This window comes from Ammodytes marinus, assembly GCF_949987685.1.
Source record: "Ammodytes marinus genome assembly, chromosome: 4".
Classification (NCBI taxonomy): domain Eukaryota; kingdom Metazoa; phylum Chordata; class Actinopteri; order Uranoscopiformes; family Ammodytidae; genus Ammodytes; species Ammodytes marinus.
In genome coordinates this window covers 14,395,214-14,416,299 of record NC_137233.1, presented here as the reverse complement: position 1 = coordinate 14,416,299, position 21,086 = coordinate 14,395,214, and the positions used below count along the sequence as shown (strand labels likewise).

The following is a 21,086-nucleotide window of genomic DNA, read 5'->3' as shown; positions in this document are numbered from 1 at the left end:
CTGCTCACAAAAATAGCAGCTCAGAACAAGAGGGGAATGAATGCAGACGGAAACAAAGCAAAATAAATCTGAATTATCTAAAATAATTTCACACTTGTTTATTTTTCTCTGTTGGGAACTCCAACCCTTCCTCTGATCTTTCCAAGAGGAGCTGGATTCAGGAACTGTGATGCCAGGTTTTAACTGTGCAGCAGGCCTGATCCTCCTGTTCTTTTCAGGTATTCTCACTCTGGGAATCTAATTCAAATGACTATTTCTCTACAAGCACAAGAGCTATGACATTAAAAAGGTGGGCAGTTTCCCAGCCCTCCTACCTAGTTAAGAATTGAAAACTGACGGCATGTAGGAGGAGGTTGAGGAGGACTGCGGGAGCCCACCTATCAGTCTTTTCGGTGACGTGTCTGCTGCTTTGGCCCAGCAGGCTGTGATGGCACGGAGAGGGTGTCTGCAGCACTTGGAGACAGGAGACACAATGTCTATCCTTCAAAACACAGACACAGACTCATATTGGGGAGCAAGGCTGGTGCATCCAGTGGAAATGAGAGCCGGGATGCTGTAAAGATTTCTTCTCAAGAGCTGAAATGCCACATTAAAAAAGGAGAAATTCCACGGATATTTACACATCAAAGTCTGTTTACGGGTCTTGAGGAGTTACTACCGCACATAAAAGTTTTTGAAAGCCTTTTGTGGCTGAAGAGGCAGCTGCAAAAAAGTCTGATTAATGCTCTCAAACGATGTCACTTAAATCGGAATCTATTTGGGAATGAACAGGTTTGAAAATAAATACATATTCTGGGGTCGTCAGAAAGAGGTTACCAGACGTCTGTGGCCCGATCCTCATCTCTGTTTGAGGCTACATTAGAAGCTACTAGCATAACACACCTGACTCTACAACCGAACGGTGAAGTTGCATTGTGGGTAATGTAGTAGGTGGCCAGGTTTTGCCAAGCAAGAAGAAAGTGTGGGATTAAGATGACAATTTCTCTGGTTCTGCTACACTGATTTTCACTTTTGTTGTTTCAATCATCCTACCTGAGCCTGAGATTAACTCTTTCAACAACAAAAACATTGCTTCAGGCAATCTCACATTTCGTTGTCAGCTACAAGAACGCATCAAAGAACAATGAAGTCACTGTGGCCCTCTCTCTTCCAGGCAGAGCACTTAGTGCAAATGAAATCTAATGAGATCAGCTCCTTTCCAGAGAGGCCCACGTCCAGCAGTCAAGCCAAGTGAGTGGATGGACAGGACCTGGCTCGGCTTGGCAGCGGAGTGTCCCCGCAGTGCAGAAAGATGAGCGATGCGGTGACATGGCACAGCAGGTACAAAAACAGGAGAAAGGAGAATGTGCTCCCTGAATGACAGATAACGATGACGGCTATGACTCCGTCTCAGCCAGAGACTTTTCTCTGGTCAATAGCTGCAATGTCTCCACAGGGAAGAGATGTGTGTGTGGTGTGTGTTTTTGTGTGTGGGTGTGCGTGAGTAAGATAGAGGGGGGTGGTCGGAGGGACTGACATATTTAGTGTATGCTCATGGTTTGCTGATTAAATTAAAACAAACTGTTGGGATTAAACAGCCGCTCAATAAGACAATTTATGCATTAGAAAGCAACTGTCAATCCTAAGCAGTTTGGAAAAAAGATGGATAATCAGTGACCGAATGACTGCACAAGTTAAACAGACCCGTCCTTTATTTCCTGACCTTTAAGAACTTGTTTTACTCAGCCTCTATTACTGCTGTATTACTGCTGCATCTGTAGCAGTTATAGACCAGATCCCAAAGATTAAAGCTAAAATTATAAGTCGATTAAATGATAAGTGTATTGAAAGATAAAATAAATTTTATAATGGACCGATAGTTTTAAAAAACATCCGTTTCCTCAAAATGTGAATATTTGTTCATTTTTAAATATGATATGACAGTAAAAAGAGGATTTTTGGATAGTTGTTGAAGCTCTAACAAAGATTGTTGAAAAATTAATGACAATTTATCAAAATATTTGTAGATAATTTGGTTGATCTGGTTCTTGATTTATCACCCTAGTCCTGAGTGACAAGTAGTGCTGAATCAATTAATTGATCGATTGTGAACCACTTATCCAGATCTTTTTTTTTTAAAAGCCAAATAATTTTTTGTTCATTGTAAAATTAATTCTATTGCACTTTTCGTGGAATAAAGCATGAATTCACCTCATGCTCTGTGAATCTCTTCCTCTTTTTTTTATTTTCTTTATAAATATATCAAAATATGTTTTGTAGTTGCAGCTGTATTCAGCTACTACCTTGGTCTCAGTCAGTTGTCTTTGCAGGAGCTGCAGGGCCTCCGTGTGTCCCTTCTCACTGTCCTGCAGGGTGGCCAGCTGCTCCTTCATCTCCCTCTGCAACACAACAAACAAACAGCTCAGTAACCAGTTACTGCAAGTAACAGTGGACTCCTTTTAACGAAGCAATGAATATATTAGGAGGATTACATTAAATGCTTTATTACACTCCTTCCTGACTTCTTCTTTGCCAGTTGCATTCTACTGATGACAATATATTTGCAGACATGTCTTTGAAAGTTTTAATTCTATTCTATTAATTTGAAACCGTTTTACTAATGTTACACAGCTTTCTTTGCTCCGGCACAAAGCAGATAAGATTTAAGCCTCAGTTTCAAAACAAGCGAGGCAGATAGAGAGAGCGAGATATGAAAGAGATCAAATTAAGTCTCTGGAGATGTTGAGCTGTGTCTGAGAAAAACTGGGTCTCATCTCCAGTCAGACACACAGCCACCTCCAAGTCTCCCCAAGGCAGGAAAGAGCTGGTAGGGACAGTGCTGTCACAAATGGCCTGGGTGATAGAACACTGTGCATTGAAGAATAGTTGTGCAAATCACAAAATCTGACCAGACTTGCTACCATGAACCATGATAGCACCCACCCACACACACACACGTTAAAACGATGGCCTTAGTTTACCATATTATGTTGTATGTTGACAAATTTTGGCAAAAAAGGCTTCGACTAATGAGTTGGCAGACTATTAAACCTTAAGACTGAAATCATATAATAGCATTCTGGTAACCATCTAAACAGTATGTATCGCTGCTCATTAATGAGCCTAATGTACAAACAACTAAACACAACACCGCTAAATAAACCAAAACCGTGCATTGGACAAACCCTCCATTAAGCATCCCCCTCCTGTTGGTCTCTTTGCTCCTCTAACCCGTGTGTCACCTTCCCTGTCATCCACACATTTTCGCCTCCCCTGAACACCCAACTGCAGCAAGAAGGCCACCAAATGGAACCGTCAGCTTAGCGGGGCCAAGAAAACAACCACCACTCAGCTCCTGCTTTTATAAATGCCAGAACAGATCTCCACTGAGAGGAAAAATATATAATAGTTTATAGTCTACAAAATCTAGTCTACAAAAGGATTTTTTTTAAAGCACCAGCAGAGAAGAATAAAACAAGACATGCAATGTGTGATGTTATTAGACATTTCTTCATCTTGTTATTTAACTGCCAAGTAGAACTTTTTTTTTTATTGTTGAAAAAAACGGGGCAAATGTGTGCTGTTGAAGATGACGCATCTTTTTTTTTTCAAGGACAGAAACTGTGGAAAAACAATGGCTGGTGCAGAGGGGGAGCGTGGCTGTCCATGCTAATGATAGGAGTGCGGCAGGCACAGCAGGCTCTCTCCACCTCACGGCTATGCGCCTGTCTGCAGCAGGTCAAAGGTTGCTCCCACATACGGAGAAGGGGCCGACAATGACAGACTGGCAGAGAACATGTTCCTCTGCTCTCCGGCTGCAGTCATCTCATTGACTACACAAAAAAAGGGCAACTTTAATTACTGCACACCCATTTGATGGACGTGTCAACATGAACCCAACACAATCATCCGCGGGAGGTTTCATTTGATACACAACATTTCTCTTCCCCTTCACTACGGTGTGTACAGTAGTATGTGACTGCATATATCCACTCTGTTCCCGTTACTGACTAGTACTGTTCGCTAAAGCTAAATACACTGGAGAATGGTACCGTACTTAGGCTGAATTTAAGCAGGCAAAGCCGCTGTTTAGAAAGAGCAATAAAATGATCCTTGGTAAAATCATCTTTACACACTTCAGGATCCTAAACCTCCTCCATAACATGCAATCGCATAATCCTGTATAATCTTCCTGGAAGCAGAAAAACATCCTTTGAGTATCGTGCAGATGGAGACTCCCGGTGATGACTATTCTAGCAGAAACAAGAGAAAAAGCCACAGCCATAGAGTGTGTCCATTTCTGCACATGGGCGAGTAATTATATCTGAATTTGGATGCGATGTAACTGTTATCTACAGAGGAAATGTGTGCAATGACGATATGGCGAGCAAACTTATGTGAAAAAATAAATAAAAATGAATGGCGGTATAGGCAGTGACTGACAGGAAGGTCTCTCTATCTCTCTCTCTCTCTCTCTCTCTCTGGCCAACACAAGTCTGACGTGACATTTTCCCCATAAAACTCATTTCATCCCGTCTCAGTCCCTTCTCCCTCTTCCTCCCATGTCACGCCGCAAAATATTTACAAGCAAATAAATAAATGTTATAAGACCATTACAGTGTCAGTGCATGTTTCTTCCTGAAATGTGCATGGGGTGCCTTAAATCCCTCAAACTTTAAAAAGCGTCATCGGCTGCAGTATGCTGGCATCGTGGAAGAGGTGAACAGAACAACATGCAGGTGAATAATGAAAAGCCTAATGGGTGGAGAAAACTTGCTCCGACACACAGACAAGACCAGCTTCCAGTGATTGCATTTTTATGCACTGATGACAGGGGAAACTTGCAACCCATGTCCTTACTGAAAGACATGCAGAGAGCCGAGCCCATACACTACTTCCAGGTATAATCACAGTAGAAACTCGCAAACCACGCAAACCGCAGCACAGCCCGCAATAACTCAAGTGTACAGCGAGTGATTTTCACAAGGACAGTTTGGTATAACCTTCAGCGAGCCGAGGGTGTAATTATGGGTAAATAGGACGACAGCCAATAACAAAGCAGTAAACAGACTTCAGTTACAGTCGGCCAGTGTGCTTTATGGCTAGTTCTGATTTAACATCGAAGGGGTCTGAAATATGTCATCCAAAACATAGGTTACAGAGTCACAGGGGCAACACAACACGTTGCGAGTTCATGGCTATCGTACAGACACACGATAACTCCCATTTTTAATACCCCACAATTTTTCCTCACCATGGAGTATCTGTGGACAGAGCACAGTAAAGGGTGCTTTCACACCGAACCTGTTTGGTTTAGTGTCATCACACTCTGCTGGAGTATAGTTTTGTTTCTTTTTAATAATTTAATTTAGATTTTGTAATTCTTCCCTGACACTCAAATTGCCCCTCTCTCCTGGTTCCTGGTTCCAGCTTCAGCTCTTCTCCTCACACTCAGTCTGCTCCTTGGTGATATTGTTTTATTTTTCCATACATTATGCTGGCAAGGACTTCAACGGTCTCTCACTCCTGAGTCAAGAAGGGGATGCTGGGGCGGGGGATGAATTAACAGGGTTAACTGAACGGGACGCTCCCAAAAAAAATCCAAGCTGAGCAGAAATCCGCGAGCAGACGATCCGAGAGCGCACAGAAGCAGCCTGAGTATAAGGAGGAAAGCTGAAGCTGTAACAGGAAATCTGTACGAGCAATAATATTAAAAATAGGTTGTCCCGATGAATCACTGCGACGAGTGACTAGCCTGTGCGTGGTCCTGTCCAGACAGTGCGAGGACCCTTTCACAGCACTCACTGCCAAACCGTGTGTGGCCTGAAGACACTGACACAGGCAGCAGTGAAAGAACGGCTACTGATGTCACAACCACGGAAATAATGGCCTAACTATGATCTTTGTGACCTCAGGAGCAAGGTTTTCAAAATAATATATCACTCATATTTGACACATTATCACAATGAATACTACTCAGTGCAAACGGCCGACCAGTGAGCTTAGGAACACACCTTTAAGCAAATTCTTTAAACGTCAAACAAGTCATGCTTCTCATGGATAAGGCAGCAAAGATAGATAGATTTATTTGAGCTGAGTGCACAGATATAATAAACTGTGTCGGCCAATCAGAAAAAAAAAATTCACCTGTCCCGTCTGGTGTGACGACCGACCCCTCCTTCCCTGCTCTAGCCCCCTGGGCAGCAACCAAAGCAAAAACTTGTCAAAGAAACAAAAAGGCAAAACTACAAAAACGCTGTCTCAGGCTGCGAACTCTGGTGTGTATTTGTTCCAAGACATCACATTGAGCTCAAGCTGCGCCTTGCATCGCTGAGCCTTGTTTCCTCTAGCATCAGCAGAGCCTGCAGCCTCTCCAGGGGGACCAGAGCATCCCTACAGCCTGAGCCCAGCCAGTAGATCAGGCTGAGGCCAGCTGAGCTGACTGTGCAGGACTGGCACAGAAAGCTGCAGGACGGAGACAGGCTATTGGCCTTCAAAGTCTGTCCTATTGAGACAGAGGCAGCCTGAGACAAGACCAGTGTGTATAGTACCATGCGTGGATCAACTGCTCAGGACAGGCTGATGTGTAGCTTATAAAGTTTAGTTCTGGACCTATAGGAGATATGAAATAATGGGGTTTTCCCTCATACACTAGACCTCCTGAAAAGTCCACTCATTGAGGTCTTGCTTAGTGACAATTTGTAGATAGGAATATATTAAAAATGTTAGGCTGCGACTATCATTTTATTTTTATTTTTTTTCATCGATTTGATTTTCGACTGCTCGGTTTACTGTGAAAACGTAACTTTTTGTGTGTAGAAAACATAATGGCAAGATTGGTGAATCAGTGTGTACTCTGTTTTTGTTGATTCTTGCTCTGCAAACTTGTGCACTGAAAATGAGCCCAATTTTCCAGTATGTGACAGGAATATTTACAAGAACATGTCTGTGTGACTGAATCCGGACCAGAGCATCAGATCACAAATGACGTAGCACCCTCCGTAATGTTGTATTCTATACAGGAGAGCAGTGGAAATGGTTGAAAGCGCCGATGCTGGCAGCCGCCTCCAGTCCTCTGAATATAGGCCATGTCATGTAAATGATGAATGCTCAGAGGCTGCTGCTCCACTTCCTGGAGTGAGGAAGGGCACACTGAGTATATGCAAATGCATTAAAACTAAAGCTTTAGAAAAAAGAAAAATTCCAACACTGCCCGTCAGTTTTCATAGTTTTATCCTTAAAATAAAGTGCTGAACTCTACAGAGACCACACTTTAAACAGAGGGAGTAGAGAGGAACAAAGTGTTTAGCATTACCAGGACAGCAAAGACAAACAGGAACTCAGAGCCATCAATGTTTAGTTTGATAATCTACACAGTGCAGGACAAGCCATTTAAGAGGGAACAGGTGGGGTTGTCTTTGGCACTTGAGTGGAAATGTGAGAAGTGCAGAGCGATAAGAGCGAAGCCTGCTGCTTGTAACTAGTCTCCAGCTTTGACAGAAGTCGCTCAGTGCTTCACCGTCAGACCTAAGGCTACTGCTAGCTCATCTTCTCCTGAGCAGATCCACCTTCTACAGGGCTTTTTCAAATAAGCAGTTCCAGATACAAACACAGCTGCTGTTGGAAATATATATTTTCGACTGACAGGCCGTGTTAATGCTTTGGGGCCCAAATATGTAATTTCTGAATATAATAATACAAGTTTCAACCCATCTTCTGAAGAGCCATCAATCAACCTTGCCAAAAGCAGGATGCTAATCTTGGAGAGGCAGAGGGCTATACATCATCTTAACAGGTGAATGATGAAAAAGACACATTAACATGCAAAAAATGTACTTCCTTCAGGCAGAAAAAAAATCCCAAAACAAAGCAGTCGCTTCTCCTATGAATCATCAACGACTGTGTTTATTTTATAAAGAAAGCTTTCGTTAGTAAAACTTGTTCAAACTTAATTTATTTGGAATTATTTTTTTTATTTAGAGAGTTGAAGTAAAAACCTGGGTTTTCTGTTAATGAAGTTAGGAATCAAAATGTAATAAAAACTAATTATTCCTAAGAATCCAGCCTGACACATCATTATGTTGTGTGTCTACATAAATATCTAATCCAATGCTAATATCTGATACCCAGACCGTCCTGGGGTTAAATGGTCAGGGCTCGACAGCATAGGGGAGGTCATGGATGGGTCAAGGGAGTCACTGGGAGTTATCAGAAATGTCTGTTGTAACAGCAGGACAAAGAGGAGTCCAACAAAATCAGTTTTTAAACAGCGGAGGATTACGAAGAGATTACTTCAAAAAAAGAGTGTTGGTAAATGTCATGGATAGGGCGAAACTTATATCATAAAAATGACACTCTAGGTGTTGATGTTCTCTCCATGCCAGTGTGGGTTTCCTTCCCACGGTCCAGAGACATGCTGCTTAGACTAAAGAAAAAAAGAATAAAAAGGTCAACAGCCGGACTGATTTGAAACAGCTATATTTGGAACCTCCATCTGGCAACACAGACACAAAAGTCTAATGCAGGCATAACACATCACAGCTCTGAAAAAACAGCTTTATCCCTTTCCTGCTGCAGAGCAACTTCCCTCTGTGGTCACACTGGGTAAACACGGCTCTGAAAATGACCCTTGGATATGGTTCCACTATAAACAGCAGATTTTCCCTATAACCAAATACAAGCTTGTGTCATCTTTTAGAAATGTTTTTAAAAAGCCTCTTAGGATTAGTGAAACCATTACTAGTCAGCATGTTGTTAATATGAAGCCATGTAGTATGTGTCAGGCGCATAAATCATCTTGTGAAAAAAAAACATAATGTGGTTGCATGCCAGCCAGCCAGCACGGCACGGAAGGGACACGGCAGGGATAACAAACAGATTTGTTTGCTTCCACTTCATCTCGTCATCACAGGCGTGATTGCTGCAGCCCGCCTTCAGCTCTATCTGACCAAATACAGTGTGGCTCTGCTGTTCTTTCACCGAGTCCCCCTGACATCAATATTTGGAAATGTATGTGGCAAGTCCAATGGTAAAATAACAGACACCGTGAATACAGTGCCATGAATTTTAAGTATAGCCTTCAGCCTGATCTGCATGTTGTTAAACCCCTTGATGTTTTATCATCATCTACATATTATAGCCTGGATCATCATTAAAAAAAACATATTTCATGCTCCAATTGAGCACAGAGCCACTGTCTGCAGTTAATGCATGTCTTGTCTGTAATGACAAATTTCGACCTACGCAGGTCTTCATCGAGCTTCCTAAACTTTACTCAAGAACAGAGCATCTTTGTTTTAGCCCTAATTAGAGGGAAAACAAGGCCATGTACAAGAAGTATTATGTGCTGTGCAAACAGAAAATTAAGAATGCATAATAAATTATTAAGCGATACACCAAAGTCATTGCCTTTCTTAAAGCTAGTGTCCGTTTCACTTAATGCAATTTTCCCATTGTGGATCGCTTTCTCTGGGTTCTCGGGAACACTAAAAAAGGGATTTCTATTCCAGTTCTGAGTCTCAGCTGAATGTATATCTGCTAAAGTAAAGAAAAGTTTGATAGTCCGTTTTACTATAAAAGACACAGAAATATGAAGTAATTTAAGCATAACTTCTTTATCACCTACTCTTCAAGGTTTGGTAAGAAGAGGAGCACAAAAAGCCAGGTCCCTTACTGGGCTCAGTAACCTCTTCTTGAATCTCATCCTACTCTCTGTGATCACATATACGATGTAACAAAGCTGAATACATGATTATAGCTCTTATTTTGATTTTTCTTTTGTCAAAAACTGAATGGGATTGTGATTTGAGAGTGTGACACAGGCAACTTGTTAATCAAGAAAACTGCCAGGCAGACTTGATGCAAAAGCACCCTAACAATCATTTGGTTGCCCACACTGGGAGTGAATTTGCGCTAGTCGACCCATGTGTTAGTAACATCCTCATGAAGTTATCTAACAACTGTGGATGTATGTCCACACCCATGGCGCCTTGTTCTTTCCCAGTGTGAGTTGGAGGAGAGCCCCTGCTTTATTTCCCTGCCTCAATTAACACATTCAAACCTTAATAACGTGCTTGATTGTTTATCCAGTTTTATATTGTTGTTTTCTTATCAGGTCAGGTCTGCCTGCGCTACCAGGCTCTTCTGTGTCCAGTGTGTCCCCGGCGTAGCAGAAACCTGGATCAGCAAATCAATACGATATGCCTTACAACATGACCTCTATTTTTTTATCACCACGATTGACATTTGAAATGAAAGTGGGTTAGAGACGGCAGACAGTTTTTTTCTTAACTCTAGCACCACGGAGCCCCCAAATTAGGCTCAGGTCATTTCTAAATTTCAGTTGCTCCTCGCACCCTTTCAGATTAATGCCTTCAGAAATCTGTTTTTCAAAAAGTCCAGTTGTTGCTTGTTAAGTATTTCAAGTTACTGTGGATAAAAGTTCAAGATTTCTAAGAGATGACTCAATCAAGCAGACATTCCCAAACACATACAGTATGTGTCTCTTTAAAACAGCCTTTAAAAAAAAAGACAGAGAAACGCCAGGCGGCAACACCTTTCACAGCCCTTTAAACTATGTAACAGCTTACGCTTTTAATGCTTGGCGAACACTCACTTGCTTAACAGCCCCGGTTATCGTAAGTCACAGTGGAACATAACAGCTGCAGGAGCAGGAAACCTCTGTTAATGTGCACACAGAGCAGTGATGAGCAGAGGAACCAGTACAGCTGGCTGCTCCCCACTGATTAGCCTGACCCCAGAAGCATGCCAATTGCATTATGGGAAACAAACAAGCTCTGCGAATACCTGGCCGGAGAAACTTGACTTTGCCTGGCCGTGCATTGAGTTATAGTGTTTAAAATGGCTTAATGAGGATATCAATTATTATATATACCAGGGCAGTCATGAAAAACATTAATTCAATTTAATGGGTTGTATTCCATCCCACAATCACTAAAACTGATAAGCAGAGTTTTGTTTTTTGTGTTTTTGTTTTTTTACACCTCTCAACTGATAGTTACACAAATGTTTTGCCGGATCCCACAGTGATCACTAGAACGAGATTGAGCATGTGAGAGCTGTCCCAGCATGCACTGCACATCAATCACCTCCTTTCCCTATGCACCTGGACTTTGGGGAGAACTAACAGGTGCAGTGTGGTTAAATGGAGATACGGCTCGACAGTTTGTCATTAAGAAATATAAGAGGCACTTAACATGCAAAACATCTTCCGGGTCCTTCTCCCCCCAGTGACTGGTTAGCTAAGGGAAGGGGGTTGAGATCTGGGACTGACTGACTGCAAGCTGAAAGAGGACTTCCATCAGCAGTAATTAAATAATCTGCAGCAAACGGACACACGGGCATTATATGAGATTACAGCCCTGTCCGGGTCGGCCTGGACCCCCCCGAGAACAATGGCCTGGTAATCTGTCTTAATTCCCCCAGCTAATCAAACCAAGGCTCAGAGTCTCATGAATGCAGCGGTTCTCGTCCACCCAAATATCAAAAATAGTATCTGGCCCAAACTCACCTACAAAATGCTATTCTACCTCTCAGGGAGTCAGAGAAAAAAGTGACCAGTTAAGCAGAATCTTTCACGGCCTTTCATTTAATGAAATCTTTACAGCAGTGTCACTGGTGTTTACACTGCTCTCCCTGCTGATCAGCCTCGCATTATGGGGGCCCTGAGCTGAGCATTAAGCCTCACTTTAAGCTGAAAAACTTTAAAAGGACAGCACTTCCCCTTTCATTCAATGGGATGGCCAGTAGATCTCTCCTCTCCATCCTACATGAGCGGTTACAGCACATACGCCAATCCCATAACCTGATGGTGGAACTGGAAGATGGATCAATGTCCGACTGCTGATGTCATACAGCGGGTACAATGCATTCATTAGTAACTCATCATCAGGATAGAGTCATCTGTGGGAGTATGTGCACTGATACAGAAAAATAATAACACTTCAGCAGAACACACCTGTTGACAGGTTCCCATTTTTTTAGGTTTTATCATGTACAATGTTGCTGAGCAAATACACTCTCTGTTGCAAAAATACTCAGTAAAAGTTAACAACTTAACGTAATTAACTTACTAATTTAATACACAAAGCGTTAAAGATCTCCTATTATACTACTTTTCTGGTCTTAATTTCTCATTAATGACTCCTATAGAGCAACCTGACACAAATCACAGCACAAAAAACTATGTTGATTTTCGAGAAACTCTTCCTCTCATCTGGGTGCTTTCAGCATTCTCTGTCAAAACCTGGCTTTGTCCTTCTCCGCCCCCTTGCCCCCTCCTGCCAACCCCATTCCGTTGTGATTGGTCACCTTACGGAAGGCTTTCAGCGGCACGCGGGCAGATTTGAGCAGGCAAGTGGGGGCATGGCAGGAGCGTGCCTGAGCACGTTGCAGCATCACCATACATGGAAAATCCGGATTGATCTACGGAGATAAATCCCGGAAATTTGAACAAGTGAATCGCGACCGGCGTCCCTAGTGTTTAGTGCTCTGCACAGCCACCACAGACGGTCAGCAGGGAATACGTCTAAATGCATGCAAGTCATTATTTGACACTTTAGTATGGTTAAACAAGACTGTAACTCATTATAACAATGTGTATAGGCCATAAAAGTTGAAAAAGCATAATAGGTGCTCTTTAAATTAAGGTAAATAGTGTAGGCTAAATGTTGTTAAATATTACTGTGTAGTGAAGTAACAGATTAACATTCTTTTGAACTGCTTGTCAATATTTTTTTTTAACGTTAAATGTTAAATGTTTTTGGGAAATAGCTGTTAAGATAAGTTAAGTGGATGTTAAGACATTCTTAGACTTAAGATGCTTTTGGGAAACTGGGCTTTGGTCTTTTGTACGTACAGTATGTAGCTATAAAACTTAGTTCGCCTGCATGTTTCCTGCTGATTATTATTAATTTTGTAGATGTACTAGAAAACATATGGCAAAATTGCAAAAAACAGACTCATCTGTGCAGAAGCTCTATGTAAACATCTCTAATGCACAACAGATGTGCCGTCATCTGACTCACTTAACTTTAGCGTGAGCCAAAGTAATCTTCTAAACAAGACAAAATGTTCTGTGTGATTGAGGTAGCACTAGCTCGACATTATCCAATCACGGCAGCTGTGTGTTTGTTAATCTGGCAACAGTGTGGGCTGAAGACTAACATGCGTCCAGACAGAGCCACGCTGCAAGTTGTAATAAGTGCAGTAACAGCTACTGCCACTCTCTGGATGAGGATATGATGCCAGCACTTCTCCTCTAATGGAACATGACTGCTCTGTCTTTTCCCCATGGCTGCATTTCCGCATGAACGCAGCCTCTCTCTGCCACACCACTCTGACTGACCGCCAAGCTGGACCAACTCATTTGTTTGGGGGGGGGGGGGGGGGGGGGGTGGGCGGGTGGCCGTGGGAACTAGCTTCCTCATTCATTAATTCGTTACCAAACAAGATCGGTGGCATTTAATAAAGCGCATACCTTTGAAACAAGGAGTAGATTACTGAGACAGCACAGGAGGGGGGAATGACAGAGAGAGAGAGAGAGAGAGAGAGAGAGAGAGAGAGAGAGAGAGAGAGAGAGAGAGAGAGAGAGATTGAGCTGCTAGAGGAAAGGAGAGCAGACCGAGGTGAGCCACAGGGGACATGGCAGCCGTGGGTGCCCTTGAAATTGCCTGACTCACTACTGCAGCAGCACGGCCATGCGTGGTGACGGCAGGCTCAGAGAGAGCTATCGCCCGGGCTCTGACAGACAGTCGGAGAGTGAAAGACAACCACCACAAGAACCCTCAAAAAGGCTGGCATGTTCATTCTGCCTTTTCAACCAACAGTAACTGAGCCTCACGGTGAGGCAGGCGAGAATCAAGCTAATACTTTTTCAAGATTAGCAAGCGTGACTGCGGTCAGATAAGAAGGAATTACTAGGTATAAGAGTCAGGATTAATCAAGGACAGCATACAGGTGCATCTCGACACTTTGAGTGACATGTGTGCATGGGTGACTCAACACCATGCCAATAATTTCATTCTTCAGCTGCGTGGGCTTTAGTTCAACTAAGACCAGCATAGCACTGCACAGCTGCTACATCATCTATAGTCTCTGGAACAAAGTTAAGTAAGACCCCAAATATGCATGGCTAACCAATGGCTGAAGGCCTATTTCCCTTCTTATTTGGTCTTACGCCGCTGTCAACTAGAGCGGAAATACGTCCCTAGGGCAAGTGGACAGCGGAAATAGTTTGAACAACCCCTGCTACATAGTCCACTGACATCACAATTAAGGCACAGTGGCTGCTGTGGCCTCCGCCGAAGTTTGCTGCCAACTTTGGGCCACAGTGGTGCGATAATAAAGGCATGGCTTCGTCCAGCTCCAATCAGTGATCCCATAGACATTATAAAGTCTATGAGTGATCCAGCCAACCTCTATGTAAGATGGTGCCATCGCTCCCAAGTACAGCATGACTGAGGGAGGGAACTGTAATTTCATTGCTATTAACCGCGTTGGCTAAAATAAAATAAACATAATTTCCCAGAACATAAAGCACAAACGAAGATTAAACTGATGAGAATGCTTAGGAATCTGGAGATCTTGGAGAGCTGATTGTGGTTCAGTTTAGTGTGTTAGTTAAAGACGATTGAGATCATTTTAGATTGCTTTCCACACTTGAACAATACATTTTAAAATTGTGTTAAATACCGTCAAATGTGATTGGTGGAATTAAAACCCCCTTCCTTATCAGAACGAGAAATGTACAAAAGCAACCAAATTATACGTGGTGTAAATGTTTACCATGTGTTGTGTTTTGAGTGCGAGTCACCCTGCAATGATCAGACGCTGGATATGTAAGTGCATTGCAGATTTGACCGCAGGGCTGTTAGTGTTTACAGGGGGGGAAAGGATGTGAATCAGCAGGAGGTAAAGCTCTCCACCTCAGGTCGGCAGAGTGACATGCCAGGCTAAGGAGATTACAGCCTGCCACAGACCAACCAAAGGCTGCCCTCGTCAGTACACCAGCCGGCCAAACAAACTGTGTCCACACAGTGTTAAGGGGGTGGTGGTGCTGTGACATAACACCAGCTTGTCTTCCATATGAACCCTTTGTGAATGTAGATTGAGAATATCAAATCAAAAGGCCTTGAATACTGAAATGTGTTGAAATCAGAAGCAGATCTATTTGGCAAAAGACCTGAGAACTAACAATGCGGTTCTGTGTCAAAGACGACAGACAGTGTTTTTATGTTTCTGGATTTCATCACGTTGGCTCACTGCAGGGCTGGTCAGAGTCCGATTGTTTGTTGTAGATGTTTGAAATTTGATTTATTTATTTTTTCATCCTTGTAGCCGATTGTGAAACACACTAATCGCCTTTGTTCTGCTGTCTGAGGATAGACGGGTTGACAACGATGGCAAGACATGGCATAGTCATCCTGATTCTCTAGCAGGAAATGAAGTGAGGAGAGGATGACGTAACCTAAAAGCAAACACTGATGGGAAAATGGACAATATTGGTGAAGAATATTACTCAGACATCAGTATGTTTTCTTATCCCGAGAGCACAATCATGACTCTTCACAGACATTTTCCTCCAGTTTGTGAACTTTACAGAGCGAGGAGTAACGTTTCTGCAGAAGCACACAAACGATGAGTTGTATCACAAAAGCAGAGCGCAGGGCAACATTTATACACAGAAGCAGAAACAGTTTAAGCTATTTATCCCAAATTCCATGTGCCAAAGTCTCAAACAATTCAACACAAAAAGGCCAAGCTTTGGCTCTCGACCTACCAAATCCTTTTCCCCCCTTCATCCACAAACTTTCCCACCCAACCAAAACTCTGAAGCTTCATTTCAAATAGAGGCCACCAAGCTGGCAAGACTTGCATGTGCCCCTCTGGCCCGGATAGTCAAAACACTGGAGCTCTTTGCTGCTGCACTTAAACACATCCTGGCATGTTGTTATGACACTTTCCTTAAGCATTGTTGAGTCTCATGCTAAAAGTGAAGTATCGTGTCTGCTGGCTTAGGCCGTCATACATTTGTTTGTTTTTCACTGTTCACTGGAAAGAAAAGAGGAAAAACCATAAATCTATAAATAAACTTGTACATTGACTAATAATCGCAGGGTGCTTACATGAGCTGTCACAGTTCCAAGTGAGTGAAGACACATTCCTAATAAAATGTACTTAGCGATCATAAATGTGCCTGGTTCGGATGTCTGTGTTCATCTAGTAAGGATGAAAAACACACATGAAAAACAAATAACCCCACTTGTAGATCTAAAAAAAAAGGAGGTGAATGCCAAGCTCATCATGGGCCATGGTTGTTTTCCGTTGGGGGCCTCTGTATACTTGTACTCTCTTTCAGTATAGTAGATCTGGGAGGCCTCTAAAGCTCCTGCCAGAATACAAAATGCCAGATCTGCGTCTTGAAAAGAGCTCCAAGCCGAGGGAAAAGATGGTGTCCAAGAAAAGAGAAACATCTTGTGCTGGGCCTAATTACTTTTGCTCCAAGATTACTAGGTTTTGACCCTTCTCAGACTTCCAGTGCAGAGTCTGATTGGAATAAGCGATTATGTTTAGAGCACTGTTAATTACAATCAATGCAGAACACGGGAGGGCTCAAGCTCTGTTTGAATGTAATCTACTAATTGATTTCGATGTAATTTACTTCTGTCATATTTGGATTCTTAATTTGCTCCTCACATAGTGGGGAAGGTTGACAAAATAAGATGGTTTAATGGTGAAACGCAATATAAAACGCTAACAATCCGATTGTTATCAGGATATTCGTTAATATTTTCCTATGAGCGTCAATTAAAAGCTGTGCTTTCCTGACTTTGTTTAAATTGCCACAAGCATCTTTTAAGTTATTCCTAAATCCTAAACCTGTCACATTGGCTACGGAGTTGGCTTGCTCACAGCATCCCCCACAAACAAAGTTAATTTCTTAATATTGTGTGATGACCCCGACCCTATTATCTGGTTAGAAGGCTTTCACCATGCTCCTTGTTTTGCTTTCTTTTCACACACACACACAACATTCGATTCACCACTCATTCCTACATGCAAATATGACTGACTTAGTGGTTTTCACACCCGATTGCATTATGAGTTTGGGTTATCGCAGTGTTTTCAACAAGAGCATACAGTGTCCAGCTGGTGGACAATAGTTTCCGTCAGTGGACAGTGCTGTCCTCCTGTGCTGCTGCTGCAAGAAGGAGGTGTTGCTGCTAGGCTCAGTCAGCAACGGCACTCTGTCCACTAAACCAAAAGTGCCTCCTTGCTAACTGATCTTAAGGCAGTGAGACCAAAATGAACTCAAAATTAGACTCACTTTCAGAAAAGTGTAAGAGGTCAGTGCAATGAATAAGGCTAAGACTATCATCATTCAAAAATATGCAGACGTACAAGAAAGAGGATTGGTAATGAGTGTAAACCCTTCAAAAAGGCATAGCTGAGTGTTAGCCACCAACACTTTGGTCTGTTTCTTACCAGAGGGTTCTGCTTGATACTTGAAAACCAAATTGTTTAATGTTACCATCTGGATCTCAATGTCTACATCGCTAACAGCAGACTTCAGAACTAGGACAGACTGTGTGAAAAGAGACCGGAATGTGTTTCTTTAGATACATGGAGCAAGGAAGGAACAAGATTAGGAGCTTTGTTTTCACAGTTATTTTTTGCCTTTGTGGCAATGGAGTTATCCAAACACAGAGGAATGCAAACATTAAACCATTTCTGTTAATGTGGAAAACATGACCGTGTAAACACGTTTGACACGTTGACATAATATTAGGAAGATACAATAGTCACTGTCAATAAAAAGTATTCTTGATCTAAACTTCTTTCTTATTGTAACAAACTTGTTACATCTGCTCGTGCACTTACACTTGTTTACTTGAAGAGACCAAATCCCTCCACTGAGACATACTCAAGTTACTATGACACACTTAGACAAAAAAAAATGCAGAATATTAGTATTCAGACTGTAAAAGTGAATTGCCCTTTGGGGGATAATAAAGTATTCTGAATCCGAAAAATATCAGTGTTTTAATTGCTATTGCATTTTTTATTTCGAATATTTTCAGAATTGAAATTTGTAATTAAATATAACCATTGTAGGCAATATAAAAAAAATAAGGTTTAACATTTATTCTTATGTATAAATTCCTATTCTCATTTCTAAAGTATACTGTATAAATAAATGAGAAATGTTTCATTCCTCAGCACCTATACTGTACCCACAGTATTCATGAGCAGAGAGTACTAAATCCCCAAACTGCTTGAGTGGAGCTGCTCTGTGTCAGTAGAGAGGCCTGAGGCTGAACTGTCTGGGCAGTGTCTTACGGGGCAAATGAGTGCACCACGGAGCGCTCATGGGATTTAAGAAAATGTCAAGTGTCACCCTCTGCTAATGAGCTGTCAGCATGTCTGTGTGTGTATGTGTGTGTATGTGTGTGTATGTGTATGTGTCTGTGTCTCTGTGTGTGTGTGTGTGTGTGTGTGTGTGTGTGTGTGTGTGTGTGTGTGTGTGTGTGTGTGTGTGTGTGTGTGTGTGAGTGAGTGAGTGTGTGTGCGCTCCTCCTGACCTGTATCTCCTCGTACGCCTCGTCGATAGTGGTGACTTGGTGCTGCTCGTGTAGCGCGGGCTCGTCACAGAAGAAGCAGACCAGGCTCTTGTCGGTGAGGCAGAAGAGCTTGACCTTCTCGTGGTCCTTGCAGGGGTACGAGCTCCTCTGGGCGTTGAGGATGGCGTCCAGGGGGAAGGCCGAGTAGCGCTCCACAATATTGGACAACTTGAGGCTGGGCGAGAGCAGCGGATCGGCGAAGGTCCTCCGGCACTCGGGGCAGTCGCGGGGCCCGCGGGGCTCCTGCCGGCTCCAGTGCTCGGTGATACACTTGCGGCAGAAGTAGTGCTCACAGCCGAAGCTGACGGGGTCCTGGTAGATGCTGAGGCAGATGGAACAGAGCAGCTCGTCCTTCAGACAACAAGCCATTTGCAAAGACGGAGGCTGAGCGGCATCTAAGAGAGCTAAGAGAGGATACTTGGGGTTTAATCTTCTTCAAAGTGACCACTTCACTGCCATGTGGGAGTGGATAATGTCTTCTGGAATTCTGGGATGTATAGCCTTTAATGTCTCTGTTGAAACAAGGGAAAATAACAACAATGCTGGTCATGTTTTACTATGCACTTTAGTTCATGGTCCAATACATTTATAAGAGATAAATCATTAACTAGAGCAGATTCCTATGTTACACATTAACAAAACAGCCTTCAATGAAAGACTGATTTATAATCTTAGTGGTAGTTCACATCTGTAACATTAAGCTAAGCTAAGCTTGGGTTTTGAAAGAAATAGATCGAAAGGTTAGATTTAATTGTATAGATGCAAAGTATTTGCAATAGAATTTATACTCGTACTGAAAGTAGAGTCTTAACAAGTATTTGTTCAATCGATGGGCAGGAAAAGCAATCTGTAGCCATCATGAAAACGTATTAATTATTTGTCATTTTTAAGCAAAAGTGATAAACAATAGGAAATCCAGCCTCTGAGATCTAAAGTCTTTTCCCTGTTTTTATTTGCGATTGGTGAAAGTATATTGAACATATTTTGAGTTTTGGACTGTCAGTCAAACAAAAGTACAAGGCTACCACGAATACCATCAAATTGGAATCTTTCTGCAACTTTAACATTTTAAACAACAAACTATTAACTGCTTGAGAAAATAATCAGAAGAATAAATAGGCTACTCTTGAGTAGGCCTACCTTTTTTAAAAGCAAGTTGATTACCTTAAAAAGCTGCACACTGTTATAATGATCTCTGAGTCTGACAGAGTCGCCAACAGGTCGTGGGCTGCTCTAACTTCCCCTATCAATACAATTCAACTCAATTGTTATGCCTTTTAATATCGCTTTCCCAAGATAGCAGAGGCAAACTAGTTGCCGTGTTTGAGCTGACTCTTTAACTGGGTAAACACCTGAATATTGATGATGCTTTTTCCTAAATACCTCCCGACCTCGCTACATCCCTTCCACCTCTCATTGTGAACGATATGGTGATCTCCACACAGCAAGCCAACAGGGAAACACCTGCAGCAGTCTTATCTCTGCTGCTGTCTTCCTCTTCCTCCCCGGTGTGAAGAAGCCTTTCCTTTTCAAATTCCCCAAATTCAGTTTTTTTCTTCTTACAACCTCACCACAAACTGTCGAGCCAAGACGCGAGCCGTACCTGAGCAAACATGCCATTTCATTTGCGTACTCTATCTTTGTTTGCGGGCTGCATTTGTAAACATAACCGAGCAGGGGCACGACACCACCGACCACAGCAGCAGGATGAGATGGGGAAGTGACACAAAAAAGGGGCAAAACACTAACTTAATAAGCTTCAAATTAAAATGATTAGAATCTTATGGAACAAATTGGACGTATAAGTGTCTAAACATGACAAGTCATACTCGAAGGAGTGGATAGGAATAGATTAAAAAAAGATGCCTCTACTCACCAGCGGTACGGTGCGACTTCAGCGGCTCCGATGAAAGTGTCTTTCAGGAAGGAGAGCAACACACATCGGCAACAGACGCAACCAACTGTACTGAATGATAGGGGGTTTATCAGATATAATATTTCCAAGATAGCTGCAGTTCGTCCATAAATGCGTTGCAAAATCGAATATGAATACATGTTAACGTAGATGTATCGAACAAGTAATTTTAGCAATCGGGTTAGTGGATAAAAGCATTTCAAAATTATGTTTTAATGTCTAAAATTAAGTTAATCTCCCTCTAATGATGGAATCTTTCCTCCGCCCCCGTTTATTCTCCCGGTTAGCATCGCCGCTTAGCTAGGCCTACCTTGAGTACAACAAAACAAATACAAAATGAACCGACTGGACAACTGGGTGTACGTTGATAACAGTTCGACTTGAAATAAAATAAGTGTAGTAATCGCCTTCAAAACGGACGGTTTACTAAAACGTTTTGTGAGAGGCGAACGTGAGGGGCTCCCAAAAGGCTGCAGTGTGCGCCTTCAACCAGCAGGTGGCGGGAGCGTCCGCAGAAAACACAATGTTCTCCCAGGTACAGGTGCTGAACA

The 21,086-nt window shown here is 42.4% G+C and overlaps 1 protein-coding gene across 1 annotated transcript in view; it reads right to left on the bottom strand.

Annotated features, from left to right (window-relative positions):
- trim62.1 (tripartite motif containing 62, tandem duplicate 1) overlaps nucleotides 1-20,520 on the bottom strand; it is a 28,918-nt gene extending 8,398 nt beyond the window's left edge. The window contains exons 1-3 of the mRNA XM_080025431.1: nucleotides 20,497-20,520; nucleotides 18,582-19,132; nucleotides 2,283-2,378 (exon numbers count right to left, since the gene is read on the bottom strand). Coding sequence (XP_079881557.1) covers nucleotides 2,283-2,378; nucleotides 18,582-18,989 — 504 coding nt within the window. The 5' untranslated portion in view covers nucleotides 18,990-19,132; nucleotides 20,497-20,520. The remainder of the gene's footprint in view (nucleotides 1-2,282; nucleotides 2,379-18,581; nucleotides 19,133-20,496) is intronic.
- Between the last annotated feature and the right edge of the window lie 566 nt (nucleotides 20,521-21,086).